We start from the raw sequence: 20502 nt of genomic DNA on the forward strand, positions 1-20502 counted from the left end.
CTCCATAGATCATGCTTTTAAGTGTCATTTCTATTAACTCTTTACCAAGAAATAGGTCCTGATGATTTTCTCCTATGTTTTCTCTGATCAATTTTATAGTTTTATCATTTACATTTTTTTTACTACTATGAACACTTATTTAATGAAAAAGTTCAATATGAAAATGCACAGCCTGATTTTTATGTTGTAGTAAAACAGGTGCTATGGAAAGGGGACATGTGGAAGCAGTTGGTTTCTTCTGGTAAACACACACATTGTTTATACTTGTTCCAAAGCTTCTAACACAATAATACTATTTCTTTGAATTACCACCATTCCAATATTGTTCTGTTGCCCACTAGTGCCATCTCCACACAAGATTCATGTCCAGCAATATTCCTTGGACATGTCTGCCACCATTTAATTTCAATGATAATTTCTTGTCCATAAATTTTTTCAGTGCAATGGTGTCTACTCAGTGAGCTCAAAGATGCCTCCTGATTTACATTTTTTAAAGTTTATTTATGTTGAGAGCACGTGCACACACACACACACACACACACACACACATGTGCACACACAGCGGGAGAAAGAGAGAGGGAGACAGGGAATCCCAAGCAGGCTTCATGCTGTCAGTGAAGACTCACAAACTGTGAGGTCATTACCTGAACCAAAACCAAGAGTCTGACACTTAACTGACTGAACCATCCAGGCACCTCTCTTTTACATCTATGGTCCATTTTGTTATTTTTTGTATAAGATGTAGGGTTTAGATTGAAGGGTTGTTTTTTTTTTCCTTTTTACCTACGGTTATTCAATTGCTTCAGCACCATTTGTTGGAAAGACTCTCCTTCTACCAGTGAGTTGCTTTTGCACCTTTGTCAAAAATCAGTTCATGTGAGCTGTATTTCTGGGTTTTCTATTCTGTTCCATTGATCAATGTATTTATGCATCTGTCCATACCATATTTTTGTTAACTGTAAAATTGTCTTAAAATTGGGTAGAATGATTCCTAGAATAGAATCCAGATCATTGATAAATCCTAGATCATTTAGAAATGATTCTAAAATTCCTAGAATTTTATTTTTATATCTTGATCTTGTATCTTGGAGCCTCACTGAACTCTTACTCTAGGCATTTTGTTGGCTGGTTTGTTGGTAGCTTCTTTGAGAAGGAAATTTCTCAGTTCATTGACAATTTTGTAGATTCATCTGCCCAAAGTCATGTCAACTGGAAAAAGGGATACTTCTAGTATCCCACCACCAGGTGCCTCTCAAGCATTTTAGATTTGCTGAAGTTTGTTAGATGACGGAGGATATGCTCCATCTTGGTGAAGGTTCCATGGATGCTTAAAAATTATGTCTATTCTTCTCTGTTGTTTAATGGAGTACTGTATATGTTGGTTGATGGTGCTGTCCATATTTTCCATATCTTTTTTTTAGGTAGGCACTAGGCACAAGGTGGTGCTCAAACTCATGACCTTGAGATCAAGAGTTACATGCTCTACCAACTGAGCCAGCAAGGTGCCCCTGCATGTCCTTGTTTACAATCTGGTAGATATATATAGTATTTAGAGAGGGATATTAAAATTTCCAACTATGATTGTGGATTTATCTACTTCCTTCAGTTCCATTAGATTTTGCTTTATGCATTTGGACCTCTTTTGTTTGGTCTATACATATTTAGGAATTAAAGTTAACACTAACAGGGGTGCCTGGGTGGCTCAGTCGGTTAAGCACCGACTTAGGCTCAGGTCATGACCTCACGGTTTGTGGGTTCAAGCCCCGCATCAGGTTCTGTGCTGGCAGCTCAGAGCCTGGAGCCTGCTTCAGATTCTGTGTCTCCCTCTCCTTCTGCCCCTTCCCCACTCATGCTCTGTCTCTCTTTCTCAAAAATAAACTATTAAAAAAAAAGTTGACACTAATAAATAGCAAGTGGGAAAAGTAAAACTTAAAGCATTCTCAGGAAAACACTGTTCAAGATGAAGTTAAGGAAGACAGTAAATTTTGTTGAGACCCTATAAACACCCAGGGTGCCTGGTGGATCAGTCAGTTAAGCGTCCAACCATTCATTTCAGCTCAGGTCATGATCTCATGATTTATGAGGTCAAGCCCCACACTAGTCTCCGCGCTGACAGTGCAAGAGGCTGCTTGGGATTCTCTCTCTCCCTCTCTCTCTCTGCCCCTACCCCACTTGCTCTCCCTCTCAAAATAAATAAGTAAGCTTTAAAAATAATTTTTTTTAATCTTAAAAAAAAAAAACCACCATATAAAGATCCAAGGTGGTACCTTAGAGAGTAGTTCGGTCGAACAATAGGGTTTCTATAAAGCTCATGGGTATTGTCCCTCAGTAGTCTCAGCAGAGGCTCAAGGTAGAGAGTTATCTCAAAGACATGTATTAAATGTCTAGCAGACAAATCCTAGTAAGATTCAGAGAAGACCCTCAAAGTTTTTAAGGGAATCATAGTGGCAGAACCACTACCAGCTTGAACTGTAGAACAGTAGAAAATAAAAGGAAGTGTTTTGATTCGCCAAACTTCTTTAGTCAGGAAGGAAACCAAGAAAACTACTCAGCTACAAACACAGGCTAGTTTTCATATAAAAGAGTTCAGTGAGCAGAACCATGATCTCAGAGGTGGAGCCAGGAACCACAGAGAATTTCCTAGGACTTGAATCCTAATCAAGGAATTGCCAACAAGTGCCCTACTGGCTTTCAGAATTTCTATGACTCAGTGACTTTTATGTGCCTACCTTCCCTTTCCCCCCATTTTTATCCTATAGTGGTTACCCAATTTCTGTCCTGCCATTATATGTTATGAGTGTAGAAGCCAGATGTTACTTGTGTGTTTAGCTCATCAGTCTTATGACTGAGAGGAATTGTGCAGAAGAAATGCTGTGTAACTCTACCTAATGAATTTCATCCATACCTGTACCTGATGTGGATGATGTGATCATGGATTTGAGCTAATACTGTAATGGGATGTGACTGTGGAGAGCCTTGGAAGCAGGTGAGTGTATTTTGCATGTAAGGTGGACATGAATCATTGAGGGCCAGAGGGCAGACTGTGATAGCCGGTTTTCAAGATGGCCCCAAAGATTTTCACATCCTGGTATCGATACCCTTGTATAGTCCACTCCCACAGTAAATAGTGCCAACCTGTGTAACCAATAGGATATTGTGGAAATTATAGTATGTCACTTCCAAGTAGCATAAAATACTAAATATTTATTGATTTAACTAAATTGTGGGAAAATTTGTTGTATGGCAATAGGTAGCTAACCCAGTGATCAACAATTTACTTAAATATCATTATAAATTCCTGAGTTTAAACATATTTGATAGACTGCTAAATATTATTGTTAAATATTTAAGGATAACTACTAACAGAGAGGAATCAGCAGAAAAGGAAAAAAGTACATTGAAAAACAAAGAGGGCCACCTACAGCTCATTCGGTTGAAAGTCTACTTTGGCTCAGGTCATGATCTCATGGTTCCTGAGTTAGAGTACTACGTTGGGCTTTCTGATGTTAGCGTGGAACCCACTTCAGATACTCTGTCCCCCTCTCTCTCTTCCTATCCTCTGCATGTGTGCTCTCTCCCAAACATAAAAATAAACCTTTAAAAAAAAGAAAATTTAATCCAAAAGGAAATAAAAACAAGGTCAGAGAGTGTGAGAGGGAAGCAAATTGGAAAAAGTACGATAAATGAAAAAATCAATGTGAGATGTAAAAATAAATTCAATATATATTTTAAAAAAACAAAACTGTAAAAAAAAAAAAAAACCCAAAACCCAAAACCCTCAGATGTCACCAACATAAAAACAGAGATACTCTGGGGCGCCTGGGTGGCTTAGTCGGTTAAGCGTCCGACTTTCGCTTAGGTCATGATCTCGCGGTTCGTGGGTTCGGGCCCGCGTCGGGCTCTGTGCTGACTGCCGGCTCAGAGCCTGAAGCCTGTTTCAGTCTGTGACTCCCTCTCTTTCTGACCCTCCCCTGCTCACGCTGTCTCTCTCTCTCCTAGAAATAAAAAAAAAAAAAAACAAAAACAGAGATACTCTGAATGGCTAAAAAAGAAATTCCAAATATATGATGTTTACAAAGGCCACACCTAAAACTTTGACTGTTGGTTCTCAAAATTATTTTTTTTAATGTTTTATTTTATTTCTAGGAGAGAGAGAGACAGCGTGAGCAGGGGAGGGTCAGAGAGAGAGGGAGTCACAGACTGAAACAGGCTCCAGGCTCTGAGCTGGCAGTCAGCACAGAGCCCGACGCGGGGCTCAAACCCACGAACCGCGAGATCATGACCTAAGCGAAAGTCGGACGCTTAACCGACTAAGCCACCCGGGCGCCCCTCTCAAAATTATTTTAATGAGTGACAAGCCAACAGACACAAATAAAAGACAAAACTTCCTTAACCATAAAGGATATGAAAAATGAACTGAATAATGATACCTGCATAGAGAAGAAGACACAGCAGCACTATCAATGGGACAATTATCCCTAGCTTTCAGGTCTCCACTAAGGTATTCAGTTGCCTATGATAGCATTTGATTGGAGTGAGAATCTTACTCCATTCTTCACAAAGTTGCCTTTCAGGAGATTTGCTTGATTTTTGCCTAACTATGCCAGCTTTTCTGGTAAAGCCTGAAAACATTCCTGAATGTTTACTGTGTGACAAGGTACATCTGAAATCAATTTTCCAGGCATATCATCATCCTAGAAAGACTCAGATCTCAAGTCTGCTTGGGGAAATTCTGCAAACATAATGGCACAGAAAAGTTGCAAATAGAAAGTTAAGAGTAAAGGGATGGAAAAAGATATACCATGCTAGTAGTAACTGATAAAACTGTAGTGACAGTATTGCTATCAGAAAAAGTGTATTTCAAAAAAAAATTAAAAATAAATTTAAAAAAAAGTTACAGAGAGAGAGGGAGGCAAACCATAAGAGACTCGAATACAGAGAGCAAACTGAGGGTTGATACGGGGTGGGGGAGAGGGGAAAGTGAGTGATGGGAACTGAGGAGGGCACTTGGGATGAGCACTGGGTATTGTATGGAGGCCAATTAAACAATAAATTATATTAAAAATAATAAAAGAAAAAAGAAAAATGTATTTCACAGCAAAAAGTATTAGCAGGCATAAAGAAAGTAATTTTATAATAAGTGGGTAAATTTATCAAGAGGACATAACAATCTTAAATGTTTATTTTCCTAATAAAGGAACTTCAGAACGCCTAAAATTAAAAGTAAAGAACCATAAGGAAAAATAAACAAACTCACAATTACAGTTAGAGATTTCAGCATACTCCCCTTTCAACCCTTGATTGAACCAGTAGGCAGAAAATCAGAAAGGATATGGTAGACTTGAACAACACTAGCAAGCAAGTTGATCTAACTGACAATTATAGAACACTCTACCCAAGAACAGCAGAATATACATTCTTTTCAAGTGAACATGGTGTGTTCACCAAGATGGAACATATTCTGGGCCATAATGTGAGTCACAATAAATTCACAAGCATTCAAGTGATATAAAGTATGTTCTTTGACCATATGCTACTAAATTAGAAATCAATAATGGGAAGATCCATAGAAACCCCCCCAAATATTTGTAAACTAAGTATACATCATTAATTTTACTATGATCTTGAGCAGGGAGGTCCTCAGCCATAATCTAGGTCACAGTGTACATTGGCTAACTGGCATACAAGAAAGCCTACAAAAACTTGGTCTTCTGTAGTGGAAATGCAGATAATAATTAAATAAGAGTTAAGTTTAGGGTCAATAGAGAGCCGTTTTGGGGGCTAATGATGAGCATATTGGTAGGGATCTCGTGTGAATCCATTCTCTCCATTCCCAGTTTCCCAATCACCTTATTATTCCTCAGGATAGAGGCTCTTGGAGAGACTACTAACTTTGCAAACACATTAATGGGTCTACCTGGGGCCAATTAGTCTCACTTCCTCAGCTGTCTCCTAAACTCTCATCGGTGAACAAACACATCATCCCCAGCTGTGAGCTGCTAGGCTGCCCAGGAGAAGGGATGTCTCTCAGTACAGGATCAGTTGAGGGGATGCCTTGGGGAGCAGGGCTCCCTTCCTCCCGTCACCACGTGAGAGGTTAAAGTCAGTAGCATTTCTGATCTCCAGATTCAGTCTATGGACCCAATGAGTCTCGATTTGTCTTTATTGTTTTTCTACTGAAGGTTTGTGTTCTGACCCACAGAGCAATAATAGCTTTGCCATCAATGCTTTACTGTAAATAAATTATTTGCTTAAGAACATGTCAAGCAACTCTGAAGGAAGAAAATCTCTGATGTTTGATTATCATAAGGTAATACTCAGATTTGTGGAAATTGATGACTTATTGATACACATTCAGGAAAGAAGAGAATGGCCAAGACAACCATCCTACCCACAGGTTGATTTTCCAGGACACAGGATTCCAATAGGTTAGAAAAGGATATTTATATGTGGCTCAGGAAGATGTCTGTTCCCGCAGGTACCCCATGGTTTAATGTTTCTTGAAGTGTGGTTCAGAGATCACCTGTTTCAGAGTCACCAGATTTGGGGGCCCATCTATAGACCTACTGGATCAAATTTTCTGAGGGTGGGACCTGGAATCAGCACATATAGCAAGCTCCTCCAGTGAACCTTAGGCAGAGCACCTTAATGTTTAAGAACCACTGTTTGGGGTCGCCATTACTCAAAGAGACACACTAACTGCCTCCTTTGGCAGCCTTCTCTCTACCTATGCTCCCACTCTGCTATCCCAGGGAGGAAGGCAAAGAGACAGGTGTAAATGAAGCCTCTTGCCTACTGCTCCCTCACCTACAGGCTCTAGGCATTGGCTCTTACCCCTGCACACTTCCCTCTCCTCTCCAATCTATTTCCAGATGATAAGACCACCCTTAAATTTGCTTCCTAGTTTTCATTCACAGGTACAAACTGTGGCCAACAGAAATAGAGGCTATTTCAGCATCCTTTGAAAAACTGTCAGAGATGTCAATTTTTTCACAATCCCTCACTTGGCATACTCTCTACATTTGAAATAATTTTGAATTTAGTGCAGATTGAAGAAGACAGTTGAGAGAGGAAAGCAGAGGGGAAGAGAGAGAGTAGACTTAAAGCAAGTAATAAACCTGGAGACTCTGATCAGCTACCTGCTATATTACCTACCACCCTACCCCAACCCATCCCACCCCTGGACCTCATCTATGCTCTCCTGACCATTGACCACATTCCCACTTGTCTTAGCTTTTGTCCATCCTTTTAATCAGAGAATCAGAGACATACCTGCAGACCAGTCACCCACACTGAAACAGTCTACTGAGGAAAGATGGGAAGCTGGGTGTTAAGAAGTCCCACTTCACTCTTATCAACCATGTCTCAACTTCCTTGAAGTTCCTGTAAGTTATTCCATCCTGTGATTTTTAGTTATTTCCTTTGAAGTCCTTGTAATTTACCTTGAAGTTGGGTTGCCTTTTGAAACCAATGGAGCTGATGACATTTGCAACCTAAATCTAGGGCTGCGCACATCCCTGAAATAATGGGGTTTATTATAAACTAGCAGCTATCGGGTTAAGAGTGCCTGAATGTTACATCTCAGTGACAAATCAATCACAAACGTATGCTCCATGCTCCATGTGCCTTAAAAAAAATTACCAGTGTTCTGTGTTCAAATTTGCCCTCTTCTATTTTGAGCATCTCAACTTTAGTAGAGTGTGTGTCCTCTTCAGGCATTATAATGCTTTCTTGTCACCATTCACAGTACTCTATCAATAGCCACAGTGCCTTTGTTAACTACTTGACAGTCAAATTAGTTGTCCATATGTTTAGAGTCTTCTCCTGCCCTGGTAGTTTGATGATTCTGAACACTCTGCCAGTCAGATAAACTAGAATCTCTGCCTGCTGAATTTGGCTCTCCTCTCCCAAATCCTCCCAATATCTTCCATGGTGGTGTCATTCATGTACACTCCTCAGGAAAGGAGGAGGTGGCTCACTTCTACACTTTTCCATCCTACCCAATTACATCTGCTGGCTTCAAAGTCTTCACAGATGAGGGTCCTCCCCTAAGAGCATGGAGTGCTTACCTGACTCCAGAACCCAGAGGTAATTCAAGAACATGGTGGCAGAGCAGCCAATGGAGGGGAAACATCTAAATGGTGTTTAGGTGTTGCATCCATGGCCTCGTTCATTCTCTGAGTAGGAAAGGCATTTTATTTACAGAGCTGTTCCTTCCCGTCTGGCCCCAATGGCTTCTGAGTCCAGGGTAAACCTGTTTCCTGGCAATGACTGGTGATTTTCTAAAGGATGCTCCCAAGAGCAAAGTCTCAGTTTGTTCTTCAGAGCCCTACATCATCCCCATCTCTCCACATCCCCAACCCTCATCACTGTTAGAACTCACAGTAGGGCTTGATTTGTGCCAAGTTCACAGAGGCAATTTTATAGCTGAGCCCATAAATCACCTTCACCTCCTCTAGAACATTCAGGATCCTCTGAAGTCCTGTTCAGTCACTCTTAATACAAGTGTCTCTGTCTTGTATTGTTTGGTGGTGGGTCGCTTGCCAAATTTTGTCATTGTTTCATTTTATTTATGATATTTAGTCACGTGCTAGGTCTGTCTCTCTAGAGAGTAATCAAACATTCTTTAAACTTTCTTAGGGTGCCAGGCTTTGTTCAAGTGCTTTACATGGATTAATTCATTGGATTCTTTCAACAGTCTTTTGAGATTAGTGCCATTATCCCTATTTTACAGACAAGAAAACTGAAGTCAGAGAAGTAAAGTAACATTCCCAAGGTTACACAGCTAGTTAGTGGTGAGGTTCCAGCTTGGCAGTCTAATGCCAGAGCCTGTGTGCTTTAACACAAAGTATACTATCTCTAGAATATAAGCTCCCTAAAGTAAGACACTTCTGTATTGCTGACAAGAAGAACAAAGAGCTAAGCATATAGAAGACTGTCAACAAATATTTGGTAAGTAACTGTTTCATTCTTTAGAACTTATTAGGTTGCTGAGAGACCAAGTGGTATATGCTGCTTTTCTATTTTTCACTGCTGCTCTAGTAATGCTTATTAAAAACTAATCAACCAAGTAGAGAAGACCCTCTCTATGACCAAGTTCCAGCTACAAGAGACTTTTTCAGTGAGACCAGTCTTCAGAAGGCCGAAGCAGAACTAAATCCAGTGAGAGCCCCTGGGGCTTCCACATCTTTTCTGGTGGTCCCCTCTTTCCGCACCCGGGGCACTGGAGAAATATGGAAGGGGCAAATCTGAGCCAAGAGACTGAGTTTGAGCTCTTGGGCCTCACCAGGGGCCCCAGCTCCAAAGGCTGCTCTTCATGGTGTTCCTGGCCACGTACACCATCACTCTCCTGGGGAATCTGATCATGTTCCTTCTGATCCACGTGAGCGCCTCTCTGCACACACACATGTACTCCCTCCTGAAGAGCCTCTCCTTCTTGGACTTCTGCTACCCCTCCACAGTTGTCCCTCAGATCCTGGTGAACTTCTTGGCCAAAAGGAAGGTGATCTCCTATTTTTGCCAAAATAAAGAACATGGCTCAGATGTTCTTCTATGCAGGTTTCGCCACCAGCAAGAGCTATCTCACTGTCGCCATAGCCTATGACCTCTATGCTGCTATTTGTAACCCCCTGCTCTACTCACTCACCATGTCTCCTGAGATCTGCATGTCTCTCATTGTGAGCTCCTATGGTGCAGGATTTCTCAATTCTCTTATCCACACAAGCTGTATCTTTAGTCTGAAATTCTGTGGTGCCCATGTGGTCACTCACTTCTTCTGTGACGGACCACCTATCTTGTCTCTGTCTTGTGTGGACACCTCACTGTGTGAGATCCTGCTCTTCATTTTTGCTAGTTTCAACCTTTTGAGCTGCACCCTCACCATCTTGGTCTCCTACTTCCTAATCCTCATCACCATCCTGAAAATGAACTCAGCCCAGGGCAGGTTCAAAGCCTTCTCCACCTGTGCTTCCCACCTCACTGCTGTGTGCCTCTTCTACAGCACAACACTTTTTGTGTACCTGCGCCCCAGGTCCAGCTACTCCTTGACCCAAGACTGCATGGTTGCTATGATCTACACAGTGGTAATCTCAGTGTTGAACCCCCTTATATATTCTTTGAGAAACAAGGATATGAAGGAAGCTTTAAGAAAGGTTTGGGGCAGGAAAATAATGGAATTATCTTCTTAAAACATTCCTCCCTTCCTTCTTTCCTCCCTCCCTCCCTCCTTCCCTCCCTCCCTTCCTTCCTTCCTTCCCCACATACCTTTAGAAAGCCAAGGGAGGATGTCTGGGTGACTCAGCCATTAAATCTGACGTCCACTCAGGTCATGATCTCATGGTTTGTGAGATCAAGTGAACACGAGCCCCACTTCTGGTGAGCCCTGCTTTTCTCTCTCTCTCCCTTGCTCTCTCTGCCACTCACTCACCTGTACTCTCTCTCTCGAAAGAAAGAGAGAGAGAGAGAGAGAGAGAGAGAGAGAGAGAGAAAGAAAGCCAGCCAGCCAAGTGGGCAGTTGTGGTGCCCACCTATGCATATTTGCATGCTCCCCACTGTGAATACCAGCATACACTCTGGTCTGCCAGTGCTTCAGCATCTACCTTCCACACAAAGAATTTTGTGAGAGTGTCAGAGGTGAGAGTGTCAGCTTGTTGCATAATTGGACTATGGGCAAGATTTAGTTATGCCTTTGTTCATATACTTCACTCGTATTTCCATGTGTGTAATACTTTATTATTAGAAACTGACGTTTATATTCTTCATAATAAAGTCTCTCCTTAACTAAACTGAAGGCTTTGACTCCTCCCCTCCTGTACAATCTCCTCTTTGTAAAAACTGACTTCTTGATTGTCTAATTACTGGAATGATACTGTACCAACTTCAAAAGTTCACATGATGTGTTATTGTCTTTGTCGACCTTTTCCCTAGCCAAATAGCCACTTTGTCGCGCTTTTTTTTAAATGTTTACTTATTTTGAAAGAAACAGAAAGAGCTGAGTGGGGGAAGGGCAGAATGATGGGAGAGAGATAATCCAGAGTGAGCTGTGCACTGTCAGTGCAGAGTCCAATATGGGGCTCGGGGCTCGAACCCAAAAACCATGAGATTGTGACCTGAGCCAAAATCCAGAGCTGGATACGTAACCAACTAGTCACCCAGGTGCCCTCACCTGGTCATTTTCAAACTAAATATACTTAGGCAACTTACTTAACTTTTCTTAGTGACAGACGTTTCACCTTTTAACTGGTGTGAGTTTTAAGTGTTCAATTAGATATTGCAGGTCAATTGTTCAGTATATAATAGGCATTTGTAGGTTTCTTTGCCTTTTCCTTTATAGCAGCCCCAGAGTTCTCACAAAGTGAGAGAGAGGACATGTTTTGCCTTTCTCAAAGGCTTGTTCTCTCTGCTAGTGTTCTGTTCTTAATAATTTATCAGTTGTGATTGAATTAAATCAAGTCTTTTTAAATAAGAAGAATCACTTAGAGGGAGCACAATGAAACATGATGTTCCTAGGCTCTCTGTACTCCCTGATAAAATTGAAGGAAACAAACCAGGGCATGCCTGGCTAGTCCTCTCATGAGGGAGACCTGCCTCAACTCAGTGTATCCATCCAGTGGGATAATACTGGATGGATACCTAACTCTGGAGTTTAGTTTCATAAAGACCATTTTTCCCCACAGATGTAGTCCATGAATTCTAACCTAGCCTTTCACGTTCTCTATCTTATTATATTTTATCCTTTTTCTAAACTGTTCAGAATGAGGAGGGGAGATGATGCTCTATATCGATACACCTTCACAAAGATCTGGACGCTGAACTCGTTCCTGAAATTTAGTGGAAAGTTGGCCTTTTATTTGTACAGGTTACTGTTAGTCTTTCATAATAATTAATGTCGAGGATATTTAAATATAGTGATTTCCTTTTAGTGCTAAGCAGAGATTTTGTTAGAAGCCTCTCAGTGATAAGGACGTGGGCTTCAGAGCCACTCTGCTTTGGCTCACATCCTAGCCCCACAATTTTCAACATGTATGACATCATGGGACCTCTCTGAGTTTCCATTTTTCTCTTTTATAAAATGGGAAAAATAATAATTGTAGCAATACAGTTGTTGCTAGGAGAGTTAAGTAAGTTAATGCAAGCAAAACACTTAGAACAATGCCTGGCACACAGCAAACACTTTATAAACATTAGCTGTTATTATTGGAAATGGCTGCTGACTTTTAGCAAATGTTTTCAGTAACTCTTGATATAATCCCGTAATCTTCCTCCTCCTTTATTTTGTTCCTGTGCTGAATTGGAGATGTATATTTCCTAATGTTAAATTGGTTTTGTTTCCTGGAATTCCTGATTGTGAAATGATTTTTTAATTTTTTAAAATTTTTTTAATGTTTTATTTATTTCTGAGAGACAGAGAGACAGCATGAGCAGGGGAGGGTCAGAGACAGAGGGAGACACAGAATCTGAAGCAGGCTCCAGGCTCTGAGCTAGCTGTAAGCACAGAGAGCCCGACGCCAGGCTCGAACCCACGAACCGTGAGATCATGACCTGAGCCGAAGTCAGATGCTTAACTGACTGAGCCACCCAGGAACCCCACTGATTTTCTTTTAAAAGACAGTTGGATTGGATTTGCAAAGACTTTATTTAGACTTTTGGCATCTATAGTCAAAGATAAAGTTGGCCTATTGTCTTTTTGCATTATTTTTATTATGTTTTAGCATTAAGAGTAAACAAGTCTTGTAAAATGTATTGAAGTCTCTTCTTTGCCTGTAGTGTGGAATAATTTAAATAAAATTTTAAAATGCTATATATTCAGTTGATGCCTTTATTTAAAAATGATTACATATTTACTGAGAGAGAGAAAGCATGAGCAGGGAGAGGGGCAGAGAGAGAAGAGAGAGAATCCCAAGTAGGCTCCACACTGTCAGCACAGAGCCCAATGGGGGACTCGATCTCACAGACCATGAGATCATGACCTGAGCCCAAACCAAGAGTCAAACACTTAACTGACTGAGCCCCCCAGGTACTCTGACACTGGTACCTTTTTAAAAGGTAGATCACTGGGGTGCCTGGGGGCTCAGTCAGTTGTGTCTGACTCTTGGTTTGGGCTCAGGTCATGATCTCACAGTTCATCAGTTCAAGCTCCATGCTGTTAGGATGGAGCCTGCTTGAGATTCTCTCTTTCCCTCTTTCTCAAAATAAAGAAATAAACATTTTTTAAAAATGTAGATCATTGAGGCACCTAGCTGGGTCAGTTGGTAGAGCATGTGACTTTTTTTTTTTTAATTGTTTATTTTTGACAAAGGGAGTAGGGGAGGGGCAGAGAGAGAGGGAGACAGAATCAGAAGCAGGCTCCAGGCTCCCAGCTGTCAGCAAAGAGCGAAACAGGGGGCTTAAACTCACAAACCATGAGATCATAACCTGAGCCTAAGTCTGATGCTCAACCAACTGAGCCACCCAGGTGCCCCTGAGAGCATGTGACTGTTGATCTCAGGGTTATGAGTTCAATCCCCATATTAGGTGTAGAGATTACTTAAATTATTTTTTTAATCGAAAAGGCATATATTTTAATTACCTTATTTCCTATATGACTAGTAGTTTCACTTTAGTGTTCCCCCCTGCTTCTTAAGCCAATTTAATCATTTGTATTTTGCTCAACAATTATTTCCTTCCTCTAACTGTTCACATTTATTGCCATGAGTTGCATATAAGTTTCTCGTATAATTTTTGTACTTGTTCTCTGGTCAGCATCATCAACATGGACTCCTCTAGATCTGCCCAGATAGTCTGTTCCATTTTTAGGACAATATAGGGGAAAAAATCCTCTTCCATAAAACAAGAAAAAATCAAGTAAGTGGTCGGGAAGTGTCTTCAGGACTCTAACATTCAATGAAATGAACATTTGTAGAAAGAGTTTGTTGAGGAATGACTAAGCATGTATACCGAAGTGTCAGAATGGCGACATTCCAATCCCAGTTCTGTCCCTCACTAGTCACATAACTTTAGGAAGGTTTTTTTTTTTATCTGAGAAACAGGGATACCAATAAAACCTATCTCAGGTATGGAACCTGTTGTTGAAAATTCAGTGACATAATATCTAAAACAGTGCCTGGCACATAGTCACTCTTTCATAAGCATTGGCTACTTTTGTTTCTTTTTTTTTTTTTTTTTTTGTATCTGTGGTTCTATTGCCTTTCTCATTCTTCCTACTTTTGTTTTCTTTCATTTTCCTTAGTAACACTTGACAGAGGATTTTATCAATCTTTTAAAACATTCTGTTTTGTGTTTTTTCTTCTTATTTCTAGAACATATGTGTTTCCCATTTTATTAATTTCAGGTTTTCTTTATTATATCCTTCTTTCTGCTTTCATTTTACTTATTGTTTTTCTTTTGTCAAGTTATTAAATACTGAAAACCTACAAAAGAATATTTTTAACATATTTCTATCTATCTGTATCCCAGGACACAGATTTCTTTCTTTTTTTAAGTTTTTTAAATATCTATTTTTGAGAGAGACAGAGAGAGCACAAATGGAGGAAGAACAGAGAGAGAGGAAGACAAAGAATCCAAAGCAGGTCCCAGGCTCTTAGCTCTCAGCACAGAGCCTGACTCAGGGCTACAACTCGCAAACCGGGAGATCATGATCTGAGCCAAAGTTGGACACTTAACCTTAAGACTGAGCCACCCAGGCATCCCTAGGATGCAGATTTCTATCTATCTTATCCTGTAGGATAATCACTGTATCCTACAGCAATTAAAAATAAAGTGCAAGTTGGGCACCTGGGTGGCTCAGTCGGTTGGGCATCCGATTTTGGCTCAGGTCATGATCTTGCGGTTCATGGGTTCAAGTCCCATGTCAGGCTCTGCGCTGACAGCTAGCTAAGAGCCTGGAGCCTGTTTCAGATTCTGTGTTTCCCTCTCTCTCTGACCCTCCCCTGCTCATGCTCTCTCTCTCTCTCTCTCTGTCTCTCTCTCTCACCCTCTCTCTCTCAGAAATAAATAAAACAAAAAAATAAAATAAAATGCAATCGCTCCCAGTCCACCTAAAGAGACAATATTGCCAATCCATAGGAGCCATTATTGCTTTATCTTCTAGGGGTGCTTGTTCATAACTCATATCTTTTTCTTTTTGATTTGTAGTATTTTGGCATGCTGAAAACTAACCTTACAAGGTTAAATATGTGGCAAATACCTTCACCTGGTTTATATCTTTTAAGAATGTAATTTATATTTACTTTATGTTTTCATTAACAGAAAGCCTTAATTTTATTTTTTTTTCAAGCTTCTTTTCTTTTCTTTTTAAAGTTTATTTATTAGGGGCGCCTGGGTGGCTCAGTCGGTTAAGTGTTCGACTTCGGCTCAGGTCATGATCTCACGGTATGTGGGACTGAGCCCCTCATCAGGCTCTGTGCTGACAGCTAGCTCAGAGCCTGGAGGCTGTCTTCAGATTCTATATTTCTCTCTCTCTGACCCTTCTCTGCTCACACTGTCTTTCTCTCTCAGAAATAAATAAAAAATTTAAAAAATAAAATAAAATTTAAAAATCATGTGTTTAAAAAAATAAAGTTTATTTATTTATTGAGAGAGAGAAAGAGAGAGACCACGAGTGAGGGAGGGACAGAGAGAGAGGGAGAGAGAGAATTCCAAGTAAGCTGCAGCTGTCAGTGTAGAGCCCCACATGGGGCTGAATCTCACTAACCATGAAATCATGACCTGAGCTGAAATCAAGAGTCAGACGCTTAACCAATTGAGCCACTCAGGTGGTCTGAGTCTTAATTTTAGTATCAATATATTTACCAATACTTTCCATCCTGGTTTGAATTTTTTTAGTGTGTGTCTTAAGAATCCTTCCCAACTGTAAGATCATAAAGACAGTCTATGTTGTTCTTCTAAATGAAACAAACCAAAAAAAGTTTAGCCTTTTCATTTGTTTTGGTGTTAGGTTGGGATAAAAAAAAAAAAGTGTTTTTCTGGGGGGCCTGGGTGGCTCAGTCAGTTTAGTGTTCGACTTCTGCTCAGTTCATGATCTTACAGTTAGTGAGTTCAAGTTCCATGTCAGGCTCTGTGCTGACAGCTCAGAGCCTGGAACATGCTTTGGATTCTGTGCCTCCCTCTCTCTCTGCCCCTCCCCTGCTCCTGCTGTCTCTCTCTCTCTCTCAAAAATCAATAAACAATGGGGCACCTGGGTGGCTCAGTCAGTTAAGCGTCCGACTTCAGCTCAGGTCATGACCTCACGGTTCATGGGTTCGAGCCCCATGTCGGGCTCTGTGCTGACAGCCAGCTCAGCTGCTTCAGATTCTGTGTCTCCCTCTGTCTCTGACCCTCCCCTGCTCACACTGTCTCTCTCTCTCTCTCAGAAATAAATAAAACATTAAAAAAAATTTTAATCGATAAACATTAAAAAATGTTTAAAATTAAAAATTTAAAAAGTGTTTTTCAAAATGAATAGCCAGGTGTTCCAGAACCATCTCTTGCACAGACACTCAAAATACCACTGACCTGCAGCATCAGCTCTATTGTAAACCAAGTATCTTCATATATGTGAGTCCTTTTCTGGGCTCTCTATTCTGTTTCAGTGGTCCCTTTGTTATTTCTTGCACTTAGAGTGTACTATCTTAATTACTGTTTCTTTACCACAAATCTGGATCTTGTGGGGCATATCCCCCTCTTCCCCTCACGGGGCCTTTAGCCTAGATCTTTCTTTTTAGGTGTATCTTGGTAATTCTTGGCCTTTTTCTTTTAACTTAAAAAAATTATTAGCCTGTTCTATGAAAAATTTTGTTGGAATTTTGATTGGAATTGTACTATGTGTACAGATGTGTTTGGGAGAATTCACATCTTTAGGATACTGAATCTCTCTGTCTGTGGACATGCTTTATCACTGTATTTATGAGGTTTTGTTAGGGTCTTTTATTAAAACTTTACAGCTTTGTTCATAATGTCTTCCTATCTAGAGAACTCATATCTTTGCATATAACTTAACTTGTATATAGTATTTTTTAAGTTTATTTATTTATTTAGAGAAAAAGAGAGCATGAGCAAGAGAGGGATAGAGGGAGAGGGACAGAAAGAATCCTAAGCAGGCTCCACACTGTCAGCCTCAGAGCCTATTCTGGGGGCAGTGGAGGGAAGGACAGGACGACTCCTCTTACCTATTTCTTGCAAACCCATCAAGAAATTTTCTATGCATCTCTGGGAAATCACACTCCCAAAACGCACTCAAAAATGATAATATTGAGGGAGGGGCCAAGATGGCAGAACAGCATGGAAGCTTTTTTGTGTGTGTCTCCCGTCCATGATCCCGTCCATGAAACGCAGCCAGGATCAACACTTAAACCATCCTGCACACCTAGAAAACTGATTTGAGGCTTAACACACTGCACAACCGGAACCACAGAACTTAGCCAGCAGGTACGCAGCGCGGAGAGGTGAACTGGGGGAGAGGGAAGCCGTGGAGGGCAGGGAGCTGTTGTTGTTGTTGTTTTTGGTTTTGTTTTGTTTGTTATTTCTAGGTGAGAGAGAGAGACAGCGTGAGCAGGGGAGGGTCAGAGAGAGAGGGAGATACAGACTCCGAAATTGGCTCCAGGCTCTGAGCTGGCAGTCAGCACAGAGCCCGACGCGGGGCTCGAACCCACGAACCGCGAGATCATGACCTAAGCGAAAGTCGGACGCTTAACCCACTAAGCCACCCAGGCGCCCTGGCAAGGAGCTGTTTTTACTTGTGGAGAGAGGGCGCCAGGGAGAGCACGGGAAAAGCACCCCTCCCCCCACCAAAGCTGCTGGAGAGAAAGTGGAAAAGTGGAAACAGCCGCAGGGACTTAACTAAAAAGGGGAAAGGAGAGGGTTTAAATTCCATTAAATTCCATTTCCCCTATAAACAAGGCGGACAACAGAGTATAAATACCTGGCGGTGAGAAGGGCGAATCCTCAGGAGCAGAGTCAAGTCCAGGGGGTCTTCCCGCCACACGGGGAGAGGCAGTTCCCCTGCTGGGAGGACATCTGGTAGAGGCTGAGCGGCCACCCGATCCCAGCAGACCCCAGAGAACCACCACATTCACTGGGGCTGGAACAAGTTCCTTAAGGGTGAAGCCTGGTGCCAGCTGCCTGTTGTGGTTTTCCATGATCCCTGAAACTCTGCTGCTACACAATCACGTGAACTTTTTCTGGGGCGGGCTGGCGCCCAGCAGCAGTCTCTGGGCATCAGTAGCAGCACGGTCCTGCGAACGTTCCTGGATGCAGCCGGCACCTGGCCATTGCTCGGTGAGACCCTCCCGCAGAGAGGCAGAACGGGTCAAAGCTGAGTCCCTCAGAAGTAAGGAGTGAGGAAAAACAGCCGCATCAGACATGAAACTGAGAGGGAGGTGCTTCCTGGCAACCTGAAGGGTTGGTCACCAACAGCGTAGAAGAGGGGAGCGACAGAAGCCAGAGACAAAGGATGGGTGCGTGATTGCTGGTTGGAGAGAACAAAGTTCTAGGTAGCTGCATGGCGCCATTTTCACCCCTCCCGCGCATGTGCACACACACCTACAAGCACCACAGCAATTCACCTCAATAAACTAAGCAGCGCCATCTAGTGGAGAAAGAAGCTTTTACACTAAGCCCTACCCAACTGGGCCAACCTGGCTCTTCAGGAACCTCACAAGTCTCTCCACCTGCTCATCTTCAGGGACAACCACAAGTCTCTCCACCTGCTCAGTTTACCGACTCTAAAGTGCTTCATGGTTTGACTTGTAGGGGAAAACGATGTAATTTCAATCATATTTCAGTCTGTTCACTGGTCCACCTATTCAGTTTTTTTCTTTTTCATTTATTTTTCTTGAATACAAAAAGGAAAAAATTATTTTTTATTTTCAATTTTTCTTAAAATTATTTTCTTCATTTTTTCTACTATACTTTTTACTTTTTTGGTAAAATTTTCAAATTCTATTTTATTTCCATCATTTCATTTTATTCTATTTCATTGTATTCATTTTTTCAAATTTTCAAGCGTTTTCCTTTTTTTTCTTTTTCCCTTTTTTCTCTAATCTATCAAGCTCCTTCCAACACCCAGACCAAAACACACCTAGGATCTAGCATCATTTATTTGATTTGCGTGGGTGTGTTACTTTTAATTTTTAATTAAAATGTTTTTTTACCTCATTAATTCCTTTTCTTCCTTCAAAATGATGAAATGAAGGAATTCACCCCAAAAGAAAGAGCAGGAAGAAACGACAGTCAGGGACTTAACCAACCTAATACAAGCAAGATGTCTGAACCAGAAATTAGAATCACAATAATAAGAATACTAGCTGGGATCATAAATAGATTAGAATTCCTTTCTGCAGAGATAAAAGAAGTAAAAGCTAGTCAGGATGAAATAAAAAATGCTATAACTGAGCTGCAATCTCAAATGGATGCCACGGTGGTAAGAATGGAGGATGTAGAGCAGAGAATCAGCGATATAGAGGAGAAACTTATGGAGAATAACGAAGCAGAAAAAAAGAGGGAGACTAAGGCAAAAGAGCACAATTTAAGAATCAGAGAAATCAGTGACTCATTAAAAAGGAACATCAGAATCATAGGGGGTCCCAGAAGATGAAGAGAGAGAAAAAAGGGATAGAAGGGTTATGTGAGAAAATCATAGTGAGACTCTTTCCTAACCTGGAAAAAGACACAGACATCAAACTCTAGGAAGCACAGAGGACCTACACTAGATTCAACAAAATCCAACCATCAACAAGACATATCACAGTCAAATTCACGAAATATTAAGGCAAGGAAAGAATCATGAAAGCAGCAACAGATAAAAAGTCCTTAACCTATAAGGGAAGACAGATCAGGTTTGCAGCAGACCTACCCACAGAAACTTGGCAGGCCAGAAAGGAGTGACAGAATATATTCAATATGCTGAATTGGAAAAATATGCAGCCAAGAATTCTTTATCCAGCAAGGCTGTCATTCAAAATAGAAGGAGAGATTAAAAGTTTCCCAGAAAAACAAAAAGGAGTTCATGACCACTAAACCAGCTCTGCAAGCAATTTTAAGAGGAACTCTCTGAGGGGAGACAAAACTAACTAACTAACTAATAAATAAATACCAAAAGCAACAAAGACTAGAAAGGACCAGAGAACACCACCAGATACTCCAACTCTACAAGAAACATAATGGCAATAAATTCATATCTTTTGGTACTCACTCTAAACATCAATGGACTAAATGCTCCAATCAAAGGACACAGGGTAACAGAATGGATAAGAAAACAATATCCATCTATATGCTGTTTACAAGAGACCCACTTCAAACCTAAAGACACCTTCAGCTTGAAAGTAAGGAGATGGAGAACCATCTATCATGCCAATAATGGTCGCCGAAAGAAAGCCGGACTACCAATACTTATATCAGACAATCTAGACTCTAAAATAAATACTGTAACAAAAGATGAAGAAGGGCATTATATCATAATTAAAGGGTCTATCCACCAAGACCTAACAATTGTAAACATTTATGCTCCAAATGTGAGAGCACCCAAAT

General features: G+C 41.0%; 1 protein-coding gene and 1 pseudogene across 1 annotated transcript; one reads left to right on the top strand and one right to left on the bottom strand.

Annotated features, from left to right (window-relative positions):
- Window positions 1–258: 258 nt before the first annotated feature.
- Window positions 259–433, bottom strand: LOC120240417 (annotated as a pseudogene).
- An 8738-nt stretch (window positions 434–9171) lies between these two features.
- On the top strand, window positions 9172–10187 carry LOC120240433 (olfactory receptor 5AU1). Its single transcript, XM_039245164.1, is given in 3 exon segments — window positions 9172–9285; window positions 9288–9520; window positions 9522–10187. Coding segments are annotated over 3 exon segments (951 nt in total). The 5' UTR covers window positions 9172–9233.
- Window positions 10188–20502: the final 10315 nt, after the last annotated feature.

Source organism: Hyaena hyaena, unplaced genomic scaffold (genome assembly GCF_003009895.1).
Source record: "Hyaena hyaena isolate Hyena2069 unplaced genomic scaffold, ASM300989v1 scaffold_256, whole genome shotgun sequence".
NCBI lineage: Eukaryota > Metazoa > Chordata > Mammalia > Carnivora > Hyaenidae > Hyaena > Hyaena hyaena.